This window comes from Opisthocomus hoazin, chromosome 2 (genome assembly GCF_030867145.1).
Source record: "Opisthocomus hoazin isolate bOpiHoa1 chromosome 2, bOpiHoa1.hap1, whole genome shotgun sequence".
In the NCBI taxonomy this organism is placed as follows: Eukaryota; Metazoa; Chordata; class Aves; order Opisthocomiformes; family Opisthocomidae; genus Opisthocomus; species Opisthocomus hoazin.
The window spans coordinates 32,665,134-32,688,243 of record NC_134415.1 but is presented as its reverse complement, the minus strand read 5'-3'; the positions used below and the strand labels follow the sequence as shown (position 1 = coordinate 32,688,243).

Sequence of the window (23,110 nt, the reverse complement as noted above, 5' to 3'; positions counted from 1 at the left end):
ATTGTTTGTGACTTGCCCGAGTTCATGCAGGAAAGAAGCAGCTGAGGAAAAAAAAAATACAGCACAGGTCACCCAACCCGCTACTTTAGCTGTAAAACAATCTTTAAATCAGTTGGTACAGCCTTTAATGAAATTTCCCCCCCCACCCCCTTCTGTTTCTAATCAGAGGAAAAAAAACCCACAATTTATATATGAAAAAGACCTCTGGGCACATTAAACTTTCTCAATACCATAAAGAGTTGTACTCATGTTCTTAAATGAGTCATGCAGTGTTTGTAACTCCTGAGGTCTTTGCTTCAGCTTTCTTTCTGGAAGACTGTTCCAGACCTACCTCTATGAGTTCTGGGGACACAATTTTCTGGTGAAGTGTTTATGTGGCCAGTTTATATCCCACTTAGTATTTTGTTTAAATTGTTTTTATATATGTGGTGAGGCCCCTAACATAGTCCATTATACTCTCACTCCTGTTGGGCCCATAAAAAGTTGTTTCCTCTGTTGTGGAGCACGTGTGTCTGACAAAGAGCTTGCGTGTCCATTTACTTTCAAATAAATGCCAGGCTCTTTCTCCCGAAATGCTTATTTTGGAGATGCAGTGGCACCTAAGAGAAGAAATGCAGATGTAGATCCCAGCCAAGATGACTTGCTGGTTTTCATTCATGCCAGTGTGAAGGGAGCATGTAGGCATTGTGGGTCACTTTTGCAGAGAGGGAGATACGCAAGTACAGTCTGAAGGCGAGGAGGAGGAATGGCTTCCCAACAACTAAAAGGGGAAACTACTGCTTCCCCCGCCCCCTCATCACAAATTCTGATTTCATAATGTGATTAATGCAGCAGGACTCAGACTTCACACATGGTTCAGTGACTGCAGAGTGCGCTTTTCTGCCAGCTGTCTGTGCTTTTCTTCCTACTTACCAGTGCCTGCCCAGGGGAGGTGACAAAATGATGCCCTAGCTGTCTCCTGTCCCTGGGACGTAGTGCTACCTGCTGATAAGACCGAATGCATTGAGTAGTAGGTGGTGTAACCCATGTCTTAATATCATCTGCAGTAATCAAGGAGAAATGGGAGCACGGAAGTGCTTTCTGCAGCATTTTGGCGCACGGCACTAAGAGCAGTTGCCTAACGTGACCCCCTGGGAAAGAGAATGGCGTGAGTGAAGCCAGTTTAAAGATCTCCCTCCATCCGTGCAGGCAGGTGAGTCAGCGGTACCTAATGGCAGGTTGTTAGCAGTGGGCGCAGATGTTCTCGGTCACCATGCCTGACTATCAGAATAGTTGTGTCATTTCCATGTCACCCAAGTGCAAACTGTGCGTTTGCCAGGATGATGAAAGGACGCACTGAAAACACTGTGTATTGCATACTGTCCAACGGCATTGGTTACGGCTTTGTCAAACAGGGTTGCGTTTGTGTGACTTGGAAACAGCATGCACAGGAGACATGATAAACCAGAATATAGAGATACTGCAGTATTCATAAAAGGCCAAGATGTAAAAGATCTTTTATAGCAGGAATCTTCATAATACAGTGTTGATTGTTACCCTTCCAGCACAGTGAATGGTAACAGCTTGTGCTAAATATTTTCCAAATGCAGCTGTTGGAATGAAATGAAGGAATACCTGGTGTCATGCTGTTGGGAGCTGCTTTCTGACCTGGTAATTTTTAAGATGATCAGCTGGAGGTGTTGGGAGCAGAGGCAAATCTCTCTTAGCTTTTTCATCTGTTTTCTAGTTTTATCACAGTGCACAAAGAAGCCCTGAAAAGTATTGGGGTTTTTGGTTTCTTTTCTCTTTCCTTTCACTTCCAGAAATTCAGGCTCTGAAGACTGTTGCAAAATGTGATGGTGTTGCAGCAAACTTTTCTTCCCTCCCCTGAAAATCCCTTACCTTGGTGAAAGCTTTTAGCATCAAGTTGGTGCTGGGCAACCACTGCTTTCAGCACAGCCAGGCCCGATGACAAGGTTTACAAAGCACAGCAGTAAAAATCTCACTGGTGATGAGTGTCTTCTGTCAACTGTGGGAGTCTCAGCGCCACCACTCTTAGCTGAGCATTAACATACAGCCCTTGGAACAGGGGGACCCTAGCTGGCATAAAGGAAAAGCGTTCGTGTCGTTAACGCATCATTGTTTACCCAAGCCTGGAAGGTCTGGTCCATGTCAGGCCTTTTGGGCGGTGGAGGTTTTTTATCAAAGGGGAAAACTGTACAGCATTTAATGTTGTGTAGTTTTTTGCCTTTGAAATAGCACAGTTGACTATTTTGTTGCTTTTTGTTATTAGTTTATTCAGTGTTATGCCCACACTGCTTCGCATCTCTCTACTGTAGTTGCTTTGGTTTGTGCTGTGCGGTATGGAAAGCTCTCGCTGAAGTGTCTTTGGGAGCTAAAGGCAAGGAAGGCTGTTTTAACAACCTTTCAAAATGACCTGAAAAAGGGGGTGGAAATGCATGCTAGGCTTTGTCTTTTCTTTTTACTTTTTTTTTTTTTTTTTTTTTAAACTCTGCTACAATGTACGTAGAACGCCCTGGGGGAACTTCTAAAGGATTTCACTCAGTTTGTTTCTTCTCTTAGAAACTTATTTTTTCTTCTTAAGCACAACAGCAGCATTGATTATTATTTTTTTTAATTGTTTAATAACATGACCTATATCCTGCCCCTCTCAACCTGCCAGAGTGCCTAGTCACCTGAGTTCACTAGCAAATTAAGAACACAAAGTAAAAACTCTATTCCATGTCCTGAGATACAAATTTTTTTCATAAAAATTTGTGTTTTGCAGAATCCTTGGTTTCCTAGATGCTTTTAAAGAGATGCAAACAAACAGGTATAGTGTCCATTTTTCATTACACCATGGTTCTGTTGGCAATATGCGTTAGCCTTGACTAAGATATACTCTTAATTTATTTTCAACTTCAATTTGCATTTTTATATACGAAATAAAACAAAAGCATTCTGGTTGGTATAAATAGCAGTAGGTACTGTTGTCAAAGCCCAACACATGTAAAGAGTCTGGTCCATAAGTGTTTAAGGTGTCTGTGGTTTATGATATCTCCATGCATAGATTTCTTGATGCAGAAGCTTCAGCATTCACTGAGACCAAAGGGGACTACACAAGAAAACCATCTGTGCTGCCTGCAGAAGGCTTTCAGCTGTGAGGGCTGGGGACTGCATTAGAGGGCAGACCAAGACAAGGAGCTTGTCAGGCAACAGTCATCCACTGTCAGTAGTTTGTTGGCTCTCTCCCTCACACTGGGTGTGAGCAAGTGAGACCTTGACCTTCAGGCCTTGGACTCGGTGAGCATTTCAGTGGACTCTTCAGGAAGAGTGCCACAGATCGTGACTACAGGGCCAGGACCAGTTATGCTGGGTTTTTTATTCTTACTGCTTACTCCTTCTAAAGTCTCACCTTTGCGATCATTCTGGTTGGGTGTGGGACAGCTGATACTGAAAAGCAGAGACAAGGAAATAAGTACATTTTAGCAAAAAAAATATTATTTAGTGAAGGAAGATGGATGCAACATAGGGAGTGTTCAAAGACCCTAGGCTAATACGGCTCCTTCGGCGTGGCCCTTTGGACCAAGTGACAGCCTCCACCCTCCCCGGGACCGCCACTCGCCCGTTCCCCCTCACCCTGCCGGGATCTCGGCGGCCCGCGGGGGGACCCTACGGGTTCCGTCACGGGCGCTGTCCCCCCGGTCCCTCGCACCGAAGCGGGTCGGGGCGAAGCCGCTTTCCCCTTCCCGCAGCGGCGGCTCCTCAGGGCGGCGGACGGCCGCCACCCGCGCACGCGCCCGCCGCGCGCCTGGCCCACCAGCGCCGTCCCCGCGCGGCAGCGCCGCCTCGCGCAAGGCCCCGGCTCCTCCCCCAGAATGCACCGCGCCAGGCAGCCTTTGAAAAAGCGGCGCGGCTCGTTCAAGATGGCGGAGCTCGATCAGCTGCCTGACGAGAGTGAGTAGCGACCCGTGCCCCCGGCGCCGTCGCCCGCCCGGCGCCGCCGACGCCTCGCCTCCCGCCTCCCCTCTCCCCCGGCGGGACGGCCGCGCCGCGCCCCGCCGCCGGCCCGCCTTCCCCTCGTCGCGGGCGCTGTGCGGGGCCGGAGCCCGAGCCTCCTCCCTGGCAACCGGGCCGGCCCGGCCCCCCCACACCCCCGCCGCCGCCCCTCCCGGGTGAGGCCCCGGCCCAGCCGGTGGCGCGGGGAGGGCGGCGAGCGAGGAGCTCCCTCCCGAGGGTGCGACCCCCGTTGCCCTCGGGGGTGCTGGGGCTGGGCCCCCCGCCCCGCCCGGGTGAGGCGGCGGGGCTGGCCGGGCGTCACCTGCCGGGCTGGCGGGCGGGGGCGCGGGAGCCGGGCGTGCGGGGCACACCTGACAGCCTGCCCTGCCTGCGGGGGTGAGGGCAGCGCGGGGGAACGAGCGTCCTGCCCCGGGGCAGGGGCGAGGGGCCGAGCGCTCCTGTCCCTTCTGCCGTCCTAGGGGGGGAAGGAGGGCTTGTGTGTTCCTGGTCTGTGCTGTGTTCGGTGCGAGCACCTCCGAAGGGCCGGGGGGGGGGGGGGGGTTGGGGCGTGCGCACTGCATCTAGGGGGTACTGGTAAATGCAGAGGGGAGAGCTCAGAGACCCCGTGCTCTCTGTCAGTAGATGAAAGCTACTTGTATAGGAAGACAGTGTGAAAATACACCCCTGCGTACATACAGACCTGTATGTCTGCATCGGGTTTGTGTGTGTGTCGTTTTCAATGCACTCGAAGGTTAGATAAAAACTTAGGTAGAGATGAAAAAGATACACGTGTTGGTATACGTATGGGTTTATGCGTGAGGTACTTGAGTGTTATAGAAGAGGAAATTATTCAGTGTAAAATGTGTCTACACACTATCTTCATATGTCTTCTTACAGACTGTAAATACACACCAAGCTAAAACTAGGGCATTTAGTAGTTTCAATAGAGATGCCCACAACAGGGTAGGCTTATATTTTTGGTGACACTGTTTTGTGCATCACTGTGCAAGTTCATGAACATACGAACTATTTCTGTAGCAGAAGATTGTCAGAGATCTGACTCAGAGTTGAAGTCTTTCTTCTGTCTACTCTGTGTGGGTCTTTGTTACAACTTCGACAGCTGTCAGGAGGAAAATTGGTTAATATGCCTACGTGGCCAGTGTTGTGTTAACCAAACAGATTTATGAAGGATCATCATAAATTAAGGATAGAGCTGACAGCTTACTCGTGTACACTGTACCGCATTAGAGTCTGATTAATACAAGTCATGGACCGAGACAACCGTAATTAATAATTAGCAGCATTTTATTGCTTATTGAATCAACTTTCCCTCTTCACTAGGGAAGGCACAGTGTTTAAGTTGCTGTTCCTCCTTTTGACTTACTCATCTTCCAGGGAAGGCACTATGTGTTTCAAGAAGTTAGCGTAAAGTATGAAAAAAAAATTTTTCGTCTCTGTCACCTTTACATTGCGTAGATTTGCATCAGGAAGATTTGACAGGTCTGTTGCTTCACCTGCAACAGATACTAGAATACAGCGTGTGACTCGGTTTCACTTAGGATTGTGCTATACTGCAGACCCTTACCAGTGGTGTCGTCATTACGGTACCTGCTCGGCAGGTGAAGCAGACACACAGTGTGTGTATTTGTGAAGATAGTAGACTTCTGCTATGCCACCCTTGCCTCTAAGGTTTGTCTTTAAGTTTGGTGCAAACAGGGGGTGTTTCGGGTTTTCATCAAATAGGGAAGATCATGTTTTGTGTAGTGTTGATGAACTGCTAGAAATGTCAAAGTTTCAAAGAGCGTTTGTCTTGTGGTTTTATTCCTAGTCTTTCCAATTTTTGAGAAGTGGATGTTTTCAGATTACACTAACTATCACTGCATATAGTTCTTTTATTTCCAGTCTTATACTTAAAATGAAAATGTAAACTTAGTCCTGACTGATTTAACGCTGACCATGCAGCTTTCAGTCTGCAACTTAATTTGTAAGGGACAATAAGCATTGCAAAACTGGTTTTGGAATCTGCTGTAGTGGTGTAAAAATAAGTTCCTAAAAAAGTTAGAATAGTTCATGACTAACAGACTTTCAGATTTATGCATTATCCCTGTGAATTTTCTCCAGCATGGCTTATAGTAAAGTAGTAGACCGTAACACAGTTTTCACATAAAAAGAATTATAAGGAAACACAGCATACTCAGTGACAAGAAAAATGAAATTTTGCAGTGCAGTAAGAACTACACAGTTTCACTTTCAATTTGGAAATCTGATTAAGTGCAATTTGTCCTGGAGTACTCTGATAGCACCTACTTGCCCTTTGGCAAGTTCTGTAATGCAGCTGGGCCATGAATATTCCTTAACCCAGGAGGGAGGTGAATGTAATGCACATAGTCGTCTGTCATAATACATGCTTATTTTATCTGCTAAAGTTACTGTTGTTCCATTCTTCTTTAAAGCTGACATTCTGTCCTTTTGAAAGGGACGAGAGAGTTCACACTGACAACCTAAAAAATGAAGAAGATGGCAGTGCGTAAATTTACGTGCATTTCTTGTAGTTGAGGCCTTTTCTTACTAGTGCTGCCAGAGGAGAGGGGTATAGTAACCTGGGATGGAGCAAAGTGCTGTGAAGAAAGAACAATTATGTGGCAAACCCTCTAGCTGAAAAATTCCAGAATATTAAAGGTCCCAACTGCAGAAGTACTTCCATTACTAATAATTAGATTTATATTTTGGAGGCAAAATTAGTTTCTGACTCTGTTGGGTTGGTGCCTGATGAATGATTTATTTTAGTCAATGTATTCCCCCCCCGCCGTTATCTCCTGGTAATTTTGCAGTGGAGGTAAATGGTGGGCAGTTTTATCGCTGCAAATGTGGTGGCTTTTTCTCTCTGTCTCAGAAGAGGAGAACAGTTGATTGTATTGGAGAGTACATAATGCTGCTCTGTCTCTTGCTACTAGTAACAGCAGTCATATTTGTGGATTACTGAGTTACAAAGTACACACAGTAAAGCTGAGGTGAGATTTTGGTAAAACAGACAATGGGTGCACAGGTGACTAGAAGACTGCCCTAGGGCTGGTAGAGGCAGAGCTCTGCAGACAACAGCCCAGGCAAAGCTGCCTCTTCGTGTGTTCCCCTGCACAAGCGAGTCTGACTGAGGACAACGCCTGGAATCAGCTCTTTAAAAGTGAGAGTGAATGCCATGTTTGATAGAAGTGAAATAAGCATAATTAGCTAACTGAAAGATCATCAGCATGGGCCCACTGGCAGGAGTAAACAACTGAGCTACAGCTGAGTGCAGTGTTTCTGTGTTGTATGTAGGCAAGCATCAACAACTGGCAGGTGGGTCAGTGGAAGAAGCCAGACTGTAGTAGTGACGGGTGTTGAAGTGTTAACCTTTTGCAGTACAGATACTGAAAATAGTAGTATATTGCCAAATATGTATTGGTAGATATCACTGGTACTGTGTCTAGGGGCTTGTGTTTGAGGACAGGCAGAAGGGAAGAGGGACAAGGACCTTTCTGCAATGGGCTTTTATCTGATGGGTGGAGGCTGCAGCCTAAGGGTGGCACTTCATGCAGAAATCATTGTCTTTACCCCCAGCACAACTGTATGCTGTGATTCACAGGCACCCTGTCCCTGCGTAATGCGTTGCTGTGCTCTGACGCTCTCCTGGATCGCTGGAGGAGCGATGTGGCATACCTCTCGCCACTTTTGTTTTTCAGTCCAAGAGGCTATGAGCCCAGCACCACTGTGCTCTGGACACTTGAGGCAAAAACTCAGCAGAACTGTATGAGATTACAGCACTTGGGAGAAGGCTAAAGATGAGTCTTACGGCTGCTAAATAACACCCGGAACTAGTAATTTTGGGGTTGTTTGTGCATACCTTTAAAATTGTATGTTACCATGGCATCAGTGTATTGTCCATCAGGAGAATGCAGTTTTTCAGATATAGGGCTTTGGTGTTGTGGTTGTTGTCTGCACAAATCCTGTAAAAGGGTTCAGATGGCTGAAAAATTGACTTCCATCTAGTAGTTAAATTAGAATTTGGATATACACAAGCGTCAGTCTAGTGGTAGGCTTATAACATGAGGGAAATACTGATCCATGCTTGAAGTGAAAAAATATTGTTTATTTCTTTACCTCTTCAACAAGCTCAAAGTTCTGGGGGAGCTTAAAAGCTGCCAAAGTCTATTTTTCCTATAATGTGTGCTTTTTACTTTCTAAACTTTTCTGAATAAGCTATGCTTTTAGCAGCCAATCATTTGAGACGCTTCCTCTGCTGCAACAACTTGTGCCATGCTTGTGTATTGTGTAGATGAGTGATCTCTCAGAGGGTTAATGACTCAGTCTATAATAAAGACTCGTGTTTTTCCCATCTTCTCCATGAGTTTACCCTGTCACACCATTTGTAGTGCCAGCAATGTAGTTTAATTGCTTAGGGTTTTGAGGTAGTCGTGCAACCAATGTTAAAATAACCGCTTACCTCTGCAAAATTGAGACAGAATAGTGTAATGATCTGGAGAGGAGAGGTTTTACGTTATGTAATTGCTTATCTGGATTGTAGAATTTTCTATATTGATTTAGATATGCTCTTAGAACACCCCTTTGTGCCCACACATTAGTAAAATCAGTAGCTATGGAATGTCCCTTTGATTAGTTGTAGCATTTATTTTCAGAACTATAATCAGCTGTTACAAATTCATTACAAAAAAAATCTGAAAACACTTTCACAAATGTAATATTCTTGTCTGTGTTTCATTTCTGTTTAAATTTTAAGATAAGCTATAGAGAAGCTGTATTTAAACTGCTTTGCTTCATGTTAGTACTGAAAAAGTACTTCAGGACATCCACAACTGCCCATGATGAACTGCAGTCCTACTCCACCTCTTTTGTTCAGTTACGGTATTTTCAAATGAGGGAAGGGAATAGGTGCTTGTTTTTAAACTTAAACCCAACTTTAATTTTTGAAAAGGAGAAAAGCTTTTGTGCTTTTTCCCCGTGCCTCAAAGCCTGTCTCCCGATCAGAAATACTTTTTGGAGGGCACACTGTCAGAGTTCCTTTTGAAGTCTGTTCATACTGCTTGCTGAGCAGTTAGAGGAGGTTTTTGAGGTTCTCTTTGTGGTAATCCTCTGTGCCTTGTGCTGGAAGCAGGAGGCTGGGGCTAGAGGAACGATCGCCGGGTGCGCGGCAGTTCAGGACTCGGGGAGCTGTCCATCCGCCAGACCTGCGCCGGCGGCTGCTGAAGCCAGTCGGGTTTCTAGCTAGCCCAGCATGAAAACATTAGGGTCCTTATTGTGCTACACTTGGCAGGCTTAAGGGTGTCTTAATAAAAAAAAAAAAAAAAAAAATCAACATTCAGTTTTACATGGAATTCCTGAAAATCACTTCTTGCAGGTGTTGTAAAATACATAAATACACTTATTCCTGACACCCTTAGTTACTAATGAGCTTCCTGTTATCATGCTACTAAATGCCTCAAAACCTAGAACACAGTTATTTTTACTGCACGACTGTGATGCACGTATTTTACAGATTTTATTTTTTTAGGGCCAGAAAAGGCCATTATAATCATCATACATTCTTCATTAAGCGTGCTAGGATACTTGTATTTGGAATTTCTGTGCATCGGTTCTATGCTTCCTTTTTAGCTATAGTTTTCTCTTTAAAAAATAAATATAAACTTAGTTTAAACACTTAGAATGATAGGGAGCCCAACATGCCCTTTCTTTGTATAGTTATTTAAAATCTGTTAAACTTTGCATTCGTTGCTGACCTGACCTTATCCAATGTCATTTTCTGACAAATAGATCTAGTTATACCTTTGCTTGTAAAAGAAGGCTGCAGAGCTATTTACTGTGTGAATTATCTTCCTTTGTAGATACTTGTGATCAGTGCAGATCTTGACCTTCTTTGGGAAGAACAAGATTGGAGTGTCTTGACTTTCTCACAATAAGGCATGTTTTTAGATCTTCAAATCTTTATCCAAGCTCTGTTCTGAATCCTTTCCTAGTTTTTCAAACTTAGTCAAGTGTGAACACTGTGTTCAAGTAATTAATTTACTGACAACATACGCAAAGCAATACCCAGGATACTAAGACAAGGCTAAGCCAATCGTATAGTTTGCACTGGAATAGTACGCCAGTGTAGGCTACTGAAAGTAGGCCTTCTAATTTCTGAGCCACTACTGTGGTGAGCTGGCTGTACTTCCTCCCTAGGTTGAGGTTTTTTTACTCTCAGTATTAAGAAAGTCACCTCCATGATCCTCTAAACGTGGAGGAGCTGAAAGTAAATTTTGGTTGTAATACCCTTATTGATGCATAGTCCTTATTTCTTCCTTTCCACCCATTTGTTTTTTAAGTGTTTGATGTTTGTAGAAATGAAATCTGTGTCATTGCCATAATAGGTATTTACGTTCAAGCATGTGTGTATGTTCTACTTTAATCTGTATGTTTGTAATTAAGAAGTCAGTTATAAAGACTGCCTATGATTATATATTTGTTATTAAGAACAGGAGTGTACAAAATTACTGACATTTAATATGAGGCTGGGATAGTATAAATCTAATAATTATTTTAACTATAATTCTGGATAGTTTTAATAAACTTAATCTATCCTGAATCACTTTGCAATTTTTGTAGTTTCTGAAATGCTTTTATCTGTATTAAATGTTGGTTGTTTTTTATTGTAACACATTATTCCTTAGAAGGTTGTCTTAGTTTCTGGCTTTGTGGCCCTGGTAGTGTGTACAGTACTGCCAAACTAAATAGAAAAACTAAGGAGATGTACTGTATTCCTTGAAGTTTGGTGTTGTCGCAGGTAGCCCCTAAAATCAATATAGAAGAACTTGACAAGGAAACCCATATATGATATTGTTGTCTTTAAGTTAAAATTAGGCTTATGGACATCTCCATTGTCATTTTGATATCCTACATGTATTTTAATGCTTTAAGCTATAGAAATGTTGATATTAATAGTTTTCTGGAACTTGTTACTTTAAAATAGTTTAGTTTAACTCTGAACTTGCCCAGATCAGGAATTTCTTATCTGGACACTTGTATTCCTAAATAAAGATGCCCTTTTCCACTTACATGACTTCAGTTGCAGGTTAAGTGAAAACAAATGATCAGACTTATTCTAGCATGCATCTGTTGAAGATTAACTGTCCCATGTGGAAAAGTCCTTGGGAACTAATGTTCTAGAGTGGTAATCTTATAAAGCTAGAAGTTGGCACAGTAACATTCTGCTGTCCATCACTTCTCTACCTGTTGTTTTTGATGCCAGTCATCTAATGCCCTGCTCTGCTGACCCATCATCAGTCTCACAGGTGAAGCACCCAAGTTTGATTATTAGCAAAGGATCTTGGGCACTTCAGCTATGAGATTGACAACACCCCCCATATAAAGCTTTGCTGCCTTTTGCTGAGTTGTTTCATTTCCATTTTGAGTGAATTGATTGAACTTGATATGAGCAAGATGGTCAGAAAAAGAGGAATATGATTGTGTGTTCGGTCCTACGGAGGAAATGCCTGGGATCTTTCAGAGTAGCGATCGATTCTGAAAAGCCAGAATCTCCTTCATTTTACAGTCCTGATGATCCTGCTTCTGCCCCTCCGTGCCCAATGACATGTACTTTCCCTGTGTTCTTAAACTGCATGTACTTATTAATCCCTGCACAAATTTCGCTCCATCCTTATATTAATTTGGGGGGTGCACTAGTTCTTCACTTTTCTTACTGTTACTGTTCAGGACTGCATTCTTAGTTGATAGCAGAGTACCTGTGTATTTATACAAGCAATGGTGTACAGTATCTCATTATTAGTATGAAAATTTTGAAAAAAGGCTTTAATCCTGTGATACCTTTTAATGTACTGCTTAGTTACAAGAGCTGAATTCACTGTGAATCAGATCATAGAAGCGTGTTCCTATACCAATCACTATTAGGTCTCCAACCCAACAAAGGTGATATGTCAGAAATGTGCAAGAAGGGCAGCAATATAGCTTATATTTGTCACCTTGTTTTTGACATGTAATCCCATACGTGCTAGCTGTTGTAGATTTGAACAGCTTGGGAGATATACTGGGGTGGAGGCCTTCTAAATCACCAGGGAGTCAAAGCTAGTTCCATTTTAATCTTATACATTTTTTAAATTTTTTGAAAAGAATAGAAACTTTCTTTCCTTTTTCTTTTTTTATTGAACTTTTTTGAACATGTGGCATAACAAGATGGCAGCAAACAAAATGATGTGATGAAAAAATAAGGAATATAGTGTGGTTTTTGTCCTCCCCAAACCAAAATGCTTCATCCCTCTGGAAATGGACAATAATAATTTTTTTTTTTTTGCTCTGTGATATTCACTGGAATGTATTCTCTTAGAGGCAATGATCTCTGACACTGTGAAGTTAGTGGTGTTAGGATGTAGATATAGGGCACCCACAAGAAAAGGAATTTCCGGACCTTTGGAGTCAGAAATGTTCTTGGAACATCAGTTGCAAAGAGAAGCTGAAGGAGGGAGTGGAACAGGTTGCCCAGAGAAGTTGTGGATGCCCCCTCCCTGGAAGTGTTCAAGGCCAGGTTGGATGGAGCTCTGAGCAGCCTGGTCTAGTGGAAGATGTCCCTGCTCGTGGCAGGGGGGTTGGAACCAGATGATCTTTAAGGTCCCTTCCAACCCTTACCATTCTATGGTTCTATGACTGGCAAAAGTGAGGGGGGGAAGAGGATGCAATGCAAGAAGGATGGTTGAAACACTGGAACATAACTGGAAAGATAAAGTGGATTTGAGAGAAAATCACAGAATCACAGAATACTAGGGGTTGGAAGGGACCTCTGTGGGTCATCTATCCGTGGAAGCATTGTAATGCAAAAATGTTTTTCCTCTCTGCTAATGTAGTGGCTTCAAACGGCTCATTTGTAGGAGACGTTTGAAAATTCCAGAGCGTGAAGGCAGTAGTCAAGCCTGGTTTTGCCCTTCCTGGGCCAGAAGCACTGCAGAGGTCCTACAGATGCAGTGGAAGGGGAGCAGTGAAATTTTGATGGATGCATTACACAGTTTGAACAGTTCAAGCAAGCTAGGGGTCCTGTCTGCATTTATAATGTCTGAATCTGTTGCCTTTTGGAATAAGGAGGTTCCATCCGGGGGCAGCTAACTATCCATGTCCCTACATGTGAGCCAAGCTTAAAGAGTATAAACTACTGCTTTCATGCAAATTTTCTACATTGAAGAATTTTGAATTGGTAGAAATAATTAAAACAACAAAAAAAGTAGTGTTCATTACAGTTTCCTTGTCAGTTGTATAATATATATATGTGTATATATATAATATATAATATATATATTGCAACTGCATCAAACAAGCAGCCGCATGGAAGTTTGTAGTTTGAACATAAAGCTTGTTCAGAATTTGCTGTGTTAAACAGAAGTGCTTGGTATCTGAAGCTGTTTTGTAGATGTGAATCTAAAGGAAAAAAGCAAAACGTGAATATGCTTTCAAAATTTATTTGGTAATAAACATATAATGTGATACTTAGTGCCATGGAGGATGCACTGGGTTCACTCGTTCATCTGTGAAAGATTTGATATTAAATTCCCCTTTCTGCCTAAGAATTAATTAAGAATGAGTAGACTGCATAGGTTGTATGGTTCACAATAACTTACTATTTATGTGGACTTTTTGATATATTGCAGGTTCTTCAGCAAAAGCACTTGTGAGCTTGAAAGGTAAGAAATTAATGTATTATTTACTTGTACCCTATCTGACTTTCAGGTGTACTTAGTTTCTGACTTCAAAAAGTTCAAGAAAATAACACTGAAGTCATTTTTTTTGTTGAAATATGATTGGTTTTATTGTGGATACTGGTTAGTTCTATAGACTAATAATCTTTGGTGGTTGAAATTACATATGTTGTGGTGTATTTAGACACTGCTCTTCTGGGGGAAATTCCTGAAATGTGCTTTTTCTTATGAAGTACTGCCTAGACGTCAGGTTTGATGAGAAGACTGAGGTAATCTTTCCTCTCTTGAGGATGAGATAGGAGGATTCTTAGCAAGATCTGTACATGTGACAAAATTTATAATGAGTTTCGCAATCTCATTTTGTTTTCTCTCAGCAAGTTGTGGGCCAAATCAAAAATCTGTTTCTTGTGTCTTTTTCTTTAGAATTGTCATTATGAACATGCATTAAAATTTTGAATACTTATAATCTGCCCAACAATAAGAGTTTTTTTATATATTACAAGGCTTCTGTTACTCAAGGAAGAAGACATGGTCTGTTGAATACGTTGTAACTAGTACAGGCTTGTTTCAGTAAAATTTGATTTACTTGTTTGTGTGCACCCACTTAATTTTTTAGAACCAGAAGAAGGCCAGATCTGATAGAACTTTACCTTCTCCAGGTTTCAGTTACAGCCACAGTATAGCTGTCTAGATGTGTGTCAACCTGGCAGTGGAAGTAACTGATTCCAGCAAAGGAGGTTTCAAGAAATCTAAATGTAATGAGGAGTAGAATAATGTTTTGTTCGTGTTTCTCCTTGTACTGAAAATTTCTTTCAATTTTTTTTTTAATCAGTGTTTAGAACAATTCAATAAAAATACTGAAATTTAAAATCGATTTGTAGTTGAATCCAAAGAAGATGATGCAAGTAACAAAAATATGTTAGTAGCCGAAGATGTTATATTAGCTTTTGGATAGTAGTTACGTTAAAACATACATGTATGTATATTAATGACATAATTTCTTCACAACAGAAGGAAGTTTATCGAGTTCATGGAATGAGAAGTATAATTCTCTGCAGAAAACGCCGATCTGGAAAAGCAAGAATGCTGGTTCTGCAGTGGAAATGGTAAGAAGCAATAAAAAGACAACTTCAGGATTGGTAAAATACCGTGAAGTGAATAAAATTTAAGGGTCAAAAAATTTGGTGGAGATTTATAGTTTCATAATTTCTGAACGTTAAACTGTGTTCTTCGTAAGCAGTCTACACAGTTTGAATATGAGATGAAAACTTATGAGTAATCAAACAAATTAGGTTGCTGACCTTGTTCAAGATAGCTCGTAATCATTTTCGCTGTTTTTTGTAAAGCAATTGCTGTGTGAAGTGTCTGTACTGTATCTACCACCTTGAACATAGGAATCGCCATTTCTCATCAACCATTTTGTTTTATCTCATGCAGTATCTCACTTCTAACTATGGCTGAGAAAAGATGCATAAAGAAAAGGAAGGGAAAATGTCATAATGCACTTCCATCATTGTGCCTTCTGGGGGGCAGATTTTAATAAAAATAAAGGAATGTCAGTGAAATGTCATGTAGTATTCTGACAGATCTCATAGGAGACCTTACATTAAAGAGCAGCCTTGGGGTGGGGGAATGAAAGATAATGAGCCTGCAGCCTTCAAGGGCATGTCTGGTGTTTGGGTTGACCATTTCCCTCTCTCTTTTTGAAATATTCCATTGTTGTTTCTTTCCCCGTTATATCACATTTGAGCTTTTCTTGACTATTCTCAACCTCCTCTACTGAATTACGTGATTTTAATTTGGTTTTGCCACCACCTATATTGCACCCAGTGCCTTGTTTTTCTACATCTGTAATACCATGTGCTTTTTTTACTACACCCTGGAGAGTGTATGAAATACAGTCTCAATTGCTAGGCAGGTCTTTCTCCCATACTCTTCTAGTGCCACCTTCTTCTACAGTAATTGCGACCAACTTGCCGACTGTTACCCCTTCTTCATTCAAATCATTATTTTTTGTGAACTGTTTGTTTATCGGAAGGGAAACATTATGTTTGAAAGCTATAGCACTTGCCTAGTTTGCACATAATCAAAACATCTGTGCAGCATCCAGTAGTGCATTAAGCAACGTGACTAACATCTGCCTTATGTAGCTTGTTCCATGATCTGCTCCCTGGAGAGAGAAACTTATGCAGAGAAGGTATTTATTTTGGTAGGATTCACACAGTTATATAGATACACACGTATTGCTATGTGTTTATGCTAGAGAACATAAGGTCTATACAGTCCAGTTCCAGACAGTGACCAGAACTTTGCGACGGCCCTTAGTTCCTGCAAGATTTCATTTCAGCTGTTCCTCAGGAATACTCGTCTTCTCATGGAAGCAGCCCTTACCGGTAACTTAGAAGACTGTATGTGCCAAAAACCAAAGTCACTAGCCATAGCATTTGTATGAAAACTTTGTCAATCTTTAGGTATGCTGGCTGTAGATATTAAAAATAGGGAGTCAAACTTTGAATGTAGTTCGGTATTCTGTAGAAAGCTGGGAGAAAGATGAGGGGATAGTCTGTTGTGTTAGCAGTGGCCCATGTTGCTGAGATGTGATGTATTCTTCTGGACTACTTTGAGTTCCCTGAACACTGGAATTTTTGCAGGTATGTTGTACTGTTGATTGAAAAATCTTTCCAAAAATGCCTGACCTATTTAGCTAATGTGGATGATACCTCTTTGCAATGCTTTTGATTTTATTCTCGTGTGAGACACCAGCAATCCAGACTGAAACACTCTTATCAGTTTGGATAGTTCCTTGGAATAGAATTTGGTAGCTTCTGTTGAGAGTTGTAAAACGGTTCTTTTAATCTGTATCATAGTTTTAGCATAAGGTTGAAGGAACTCTTAAATTTTGTCTAAATTGTTTTAGCATTTGTGTTCCTGTGTTGGCACATGCTTTGCATCTCGTATAGTGTCATAAAATCAAGAACAACTATATAGACATTTGGGAGAAAAACGTTGTTCTGGAACCAGCATGTCAAATGTCAAGACTAAGATACAATTGCAAATATTCAATAGGAACCTGACTCTTCATCCTGTGGACAGAATGCTGTGATTAAAAAGACCTGGAATTCTGCAGTGTAACAAGTTTTTATTGTTGGAACAGGGTTGTGGATTTGTTTTCTTGCTTAAAAGTTAGAATAGTTCTGACATTTCTTTTTTAGGGTGATGGTTTGTCAAGGATGGCAGAGGTGTTATAAAAGAACATAAAGACTTTGTTATTGAAATTGAAGATTGTTCTTAAGGTTTAGTGAATTGGAGGATGTGAAGAAAAGAACTCAATGTATCTAGGTGAAGAGAGAACAACAACATCCATTACAATATAATAAAACTAATTACTGTATTAATGTGATGTGGGCACCGTTTGATTATCTTGCCAATACATAGTTCCTCTGTTCGGTGTGTGGCTCTCCTTGTTTGTAACGTCTACAAGGAATGGACATTTTCTGTGTGCTGAACATGCTTAGGTGTCTAGCACATATAGGGCACTGCTGTTATACTGTTACTTAAATACACTTGTGTGGTTACATTTATAAAGTTTGTATAATTTAGAGTAAGAAAGGCACATTTCCCTGGGAAAGCTCCAGCTGTTCTCATGGCATGGGACAGGCAGATTTTTTTGCTACCCCTAATTAATTTAATAGAGAATATCTGTTTCAAAACAGATACTTTAATCAGTCACAAACTTATTAAATGCCTTTCTAAAGAGTAAATGCTTATTAGTGGAGCTTTATTTCACTGTGTTGATTTATTTTCTTTCTGACTCCTATTAAGGGTTTATCTTTGTCATCAGTATTCTTCACACTGTGGGTGTTACAGATTTCATACCCGTATCAATTTGTGGCACTTTCACCATCTGTGCTGAAAGAATTGAAACCTGCATTTGTTCTGCCTTTACTCATCACCTTTGTGAATAGTTTGAAGTAAAAGGAATGCTACAGGGTGCAGTCTTGGGGTTCTGCAAAGGAGACACATTGCAGTTACGGCTGGTTCCTGTGCTGGGCTGCCAAGTCTTCATGGAAGGAAAAGCTGCTTGCTCTCAGCACTAACAGCCAGTCATAGGTTACTCTTTTGTCCTCATTGGAAGCACAGATTTTTTTGTCATAGGATAAAATGTGGAGGAATAACTAAATGGAAGTATTTTTTTCATGGCACGTGTTTGCAATATGGTTTCTTTTTTTCAGTCAGCCTTCTAATTCTCTTTGAGCTATAACATCCTAGCATACAAGTGAATTTTAGTTAGCATAAATTCTAAATTCTTCTCTTTTCTGGTATTTTAATGTAACTTATTCAAGCTTTAGTTTCTTCAGACTTCAGCTTCTTAGCATTTTGCAGTGTAGGCACTTTCAATGAGTTTAAAAAAACAACAAACCCACAACACTTCATTAGACTCTTAAGAAATCCTTGCCAAAGAATTATATCCAGCTAACATTTTTACTGAGAATGTACCAAAACAAATACGCTGTTTGAATAAACTTTTTTTTACCCAAAATTTAGAACAAACTGTTTAACAGATATGCTTCTAATGAAAGCAAGGACTATTTTAAGTTTAGATACACAAGTGTTTAGACACCTAACTCCTCTGGGAACAAGTGGGAGTTACGTTCTAAATACTTCCATGGAATTGCGCCAGCAGTATAGTAATGGGTTATAGTTAGCATTGGAAAGCCTGGAATCTGAAATTCCTTCTTCTCTTCTCTCAGCCCTTAGATCTCTAACTGCTAGGAGGCACTATTTATTGTGTACCGTGTGCCTTAAAACCAATAGCTGGCAAGAGAAAAGGCGTTCCACTTCTCACTGTGAATTCTGTGCGTGAACGGAGAAACCAGATTTTTTTTTTTTCCTTGTAATTCGTTCTTAATTTTGATACATGCAGCCCTTCAGAAATTCAAAACGGAGTCGACTCTTCTGTGAAGAAGATGACAGACAAATAAACACAAGGTCACCCAAAAGAAATCGGAAGGTTGCGATGGTTGCACAGGTACCTACGTGTATGCAGATGTTTTTACCAAAAAGGGGAACAAGCCTTTCTGTGTTAGTTGAAAATCAGAATACAGTTGCTTTTCAAGTTGCATTATCAGTTTATGAATATTCTTGCCAGGAAAGCTGTTGCTAGGAGTAAGCCACAATTCAAAACAGATTTAGATTTTTCTTTCTTACAACTGGGTTCCTCAGTTTGTTTATACAGTAGCTGTTCTTGACCCTGGACATAAGCATACAGAGCTACAAAGGTTTCCAGACTAATCGCCCGTTTTGCTCTCACAAACAGTCGTGTCCTGCAGTCTACATAAATTTATTCATCTTCAGTTAAAAAACTGACTACGTTTCTTGCACTGACTACATCATATAGAAGGCTGCTATAGAATTTAATGTATTCCAAGTTAGGAACTTGCTCTAGATTTGTAGTTTAAATGTATTCATAGCCATCTATACCTTCTTGATCCTGTAATGATAATGTCCTCCAATTCAAACAGATTATTTTTCTGCTGCTCCACTTGACTGTCTACTCCTTGATATAGCATGAAAGAGTAGCTGCAATTTCTGTCAGCCTTTATTTGCTGTGTTAGACAGGGCAACACCTCTGTCTCAAAGAATTGGCTCTCTAGTACCTTTGTCATCCAAATCACTTCTCTGTACCATCACCTTATGAGCCGGGATTTGCCACACTGAAGAAGTACTATTTGAATACTGGTCTCACTTAGTACTTACTTAGGCTTAGCAGTTGCCATTTTGCTGGGTCCATTTTGTCAGAGATGAGGGCCATGATATTTCTCTCTGTTCATTACCATGATTTTTTAACAGTAGGAAGGCCTGGATAGTGTTCTAAGCCCAGTTGCTTTGTGCTTAAATATCTGGTTCAGGAGGGCTAGGTAAACATTTGTGAGGGGCTGCAGCTGTCATAGCTCACAGATCTTGCTGTCCTGCTAGGCTTTGTTTCCTGGAGTTCCAGTGGAAGAAAGGGGACCTGTAACTAGAAGGTAGTGATTGAGCACAGCAGGAGCCAGCAAGGTGTCTACCTTATGTTTTATCCTGTTGTTGCTGCTACTAAAGGTCAAAATACTTCTGAGCATTTGGGGAAGGATAACAACTGATTATGGCATGTGGACCCAGTTAAGCTAATATTCTCAAAAGCTGTTACTTTCTGTAAATAAGTTTTTCTTTCTGTGAGTTGAGACAGTCATTCCTGGAACAAAATTATGAAATTGTTTTTCCACAGTCTTGTTTAAACGCAGGTCTATGTATTATGCATGCAGTCTAAGACAGTGTCTTTTCTGCAATTTATAAAATAGCTTTCAAATGTAGTTAAAACTTGATTGCTTATGTGCATCCTAGTTACTCTTGCAATTTTCTAAAAAACAGATGCTCAGCTCAAAGCTTTGGCTGTATTGCGTTCCTGTGCTAGCTTCATCCTCAGTTGAGTTAGCAAGAGTAGAAGCACTAGTGCACATAAGGCAGTTGGTGTTGCTGTCATCTGAGCTGCAACATCACGTATGCTTACCTGAGTCAATGTTCAGTGGTGCCTCAAACTTCTGAAGTCCGTGTGTCCTTTAGTGCCATGCTCTTGTTACCAATCATGTAGTTTCAGTGTTGAAAAATGTTTCTGTTAGAAGAGCTTTGTGTAGAGGTAATTTGTTGTATTGATCCTACTAAAGTTTGCCATTTGTTATGTTTGATTGCATTGCTGATACAATGCAGTCGTTATAGATCTGCAACAAAAAAATTGTCGTGAAACAGTATGTGCGATTAAAAGGTAACAATTATTAATGTGCAAACTTTTATCAAGAAAATTTAGTTTAATTATTTGAATATTGAAGAATGTTAGACTGTGTTTAACTGTTTCCTTTATTTTACTACGTAGAAGTTTAATACAACAATGCCAACACCAGACAAGAAAGCATCACAGAAGATTGGCTTACGGCTTCGTAACCTCCTCAAACTTCCCAAAGCTCACAAGTGGTGCATATACGAATGGTTCTATTCAAATATAGATAAGTATGTTTGTTTTATATAATTATCTCTCATTAGTATAGAAATAAGTCATTTTCTGAAATTGAGCTGCAAATTTCCATATATTGGTTAGATACTCCGAAGTTTATTCTTAAATTATTAGTTATTGAAAATTATTTCATTGTTTTGTTTTGTATTTTTTTCCATTTTATAACGAGCAGCCTACATGGGTGGGTCCTTGTATAGTCTTCTATGGAAAGACTTCGTTCACGGAAATAATTTTCTTTTTATCACCTCTGCCTCTACTACATACAAGATTTTATTCGTAATGTTTTTAACATCTTAAGCATGAAGTTATAAGAACACTTAGACTTTTTTGGACCTTTGGATCACTGTTAGACACAGGGGATGGGAGGGAGACTGCTTCTTCATAAGGTGCTGCTTCTCTAAAAGGTGTAAATTTTGGATATTTCTTCCCCCATCATCCTGTTTTTATTGTAGTTGCAGACAGAGCTCCAGGTTGTGACTGTTCAGCTATTGTTTAGACATCAGCATCCTTCTTGGATCTCCTAATCTGTCTCCTAGACTGTTTCTGTAATTTGTGCCTCAGAGTCTTTGGCACTTGTTCTCTTAATGGAACTAGCAACGTGGTATGAATTGTTTAAAAGAACCATTTTAATTTAGTCCCCAGTCATGAAAAACTAAAAATTCTAAAATGTAAAAATCATTGTTGATGGATGGAATCTTAAAATCTACACTGATTGACTAACAGACGAAACACTAGTATGTAATGTTCTAAAGAATGGCTTCAGAGTTAACAAGCATTCTTTTCCAGAATTTATTTATAACAAAATAATTACTGGTTTTCCCTCCTATTTTAATCACAATTGTAATCACAATTGCTGTGGCTGTTTTCCTTAACTGAGAAGGCAGTCATAGCAACAGCAAAACATTTTAGGATATGTTCATCACAAGTAGAATTATATGTCTGTTTTAGTTAGGTTTAAATTCATCATCTGTAGGTTTCAATTCCTTTGAAAGAAGTAGTCTTTATATGCTTTTTTTGGTCCCTTATTTGGAAAAAAATAATAAAAAACCCCAAAGAACCCAAACTCTACTTATTCCTAGTAGTAATTTTAATATGACATTTATAATTATGATTTTTACAGCAGTCCAAGAACTTTTAGTTTAATCTCAAATAATTGTCTGTGGTACTTTAGGTCTATTGGTAGAGTTTTACTTCAGCAGGTAATTCTGAAAACCTCTTTGATAGTTATCAATGTATGCTTGTAACACTAGTAAGATATGATTATGCCAAGATATAACATAGTTTAAGAAACTACATACCTTTGGAAGAAAAACTTTGATGTATGATGGTTTGAATGGTATGATCTAGACTTAATGAGAAGCTTAGAAAAGTTAAAGTGTAGAGCTGTGAACTGACAAAATATTGTTCACTGTACGTGTCTCAAAATATTTTAGTTGAATTTTCTCATCTGAAATTGAAATCATGAATTTAAATGCAATGTCTACTATAAGTTTTCGAAATATTTTAATCTCTACAGCTATCATCTGTGGTTATTAGATTATTGAAGCTGTTTCATTTGGATTCTCTCTATGCTGCTGCAGAGGGCTGTTTTCTGTACAATCCCACTGACTTCTGACACACGGAGACTTCTGAAGAGCTACTTACTACTACAGTGATCATAGACCCTCAGAACAACGTGCAGCTGTAGCTTGCTTACACCATTTCCCAGAGCTTCCCATTTTGTGAATGCTGTGGGTTTACAGTTTGCCTCCTTAGGGACAAGTGATAGTAAAAAGAATCAAATACAGATTCTCTTTCTCAAAAAAAAAAAAAAAAAACACCACAAAAATGGTTATTCTTTACACAGATATCTTATGTTAGTGACAGTAAAACTGGATAAAATAAAACTCTTTTATACACTTCCTTGTCTGTTTCCTGAGCCTCATTGATCGCCCTTTGTGGTTTCCTTTTCACTTCATGCCACAGCTGCAGATCCTTCTACTGCAAAAATATTCTCTTCCATTCTTGCCTGAGTCTCCTTTTCTCTATGCACCTTCCCTCTCTCCCACTACCCCACACTCCCACTTGAAAGCAGCGTTGCTTCCAAGATCCTTCCTTTGTTCTGTTCTTGGGGATATTCCGCTCTAAACCCCAGCGCGCTGCAGAGAGTGGAGAGAAGTGGCTTTATCCAGGATGCAGTTATTCTTTTGTTCTCACCAGGTGATACCTATTTCAGTTGCACATAGTCTTTAATGATTAACCTGGTATTAGACAGGCATATCCATTGCTGCACCCTTGTCTCGTCAGCCCAAGAAGGATGTGGTGCTACAGAGTAAAAGGCAGTCATAAATCACAAAGATACAGACAGGTCATACCATCA

General features: G+C 40.4%; 1 protein-coding gene across 3 annotated transcripts in view; it reads left to right on the top strand.

Annotated features, from left to right (window-relative positions):
- Positions 1-931: 931 nt before the first annotated feature.
- The window catches only part of LIN9 (lin-9 DREAM MuvB core complex component), a 42,133-nt gene continuing 19,954 nt past the window's right edge, over positions 932-23,110 (top strand). Inside the window, exons 1-6 of one of the 3 annotated variants that reach the window (XM_075413093.1) lie at positions 932-1,192; positions 2,768-2,812; positions 13,659-13,691; positions 14,718-14,812; positions 18,631-18,735; positions 20,614-20,747. In XM_075413093.1, the coding sequence (XP_075269208.1) occupies positions 2,785-2,812; positions 13,659-13,691; positions 14,718-14,812; positions 18,631-18,735; positions 20,614-20,747 (395 nt within the window). In that variant the 5' untranslated portion in view covers positions 932-1,192; positions 2,768-2,784. Of the gene's footprint in view, positions 1,193-2,767; positions 2,813-3,857; positions 3,937-13,658; positions 13,692-14,717; positions 14,813-18,630; positions 18,736-20,613; positions 20,748-23,110 lie in introns of those variants that run through there. The other 2 variants (XM_075413092.1, XM_075413094.1) reach the window with 2 other exon arrangements.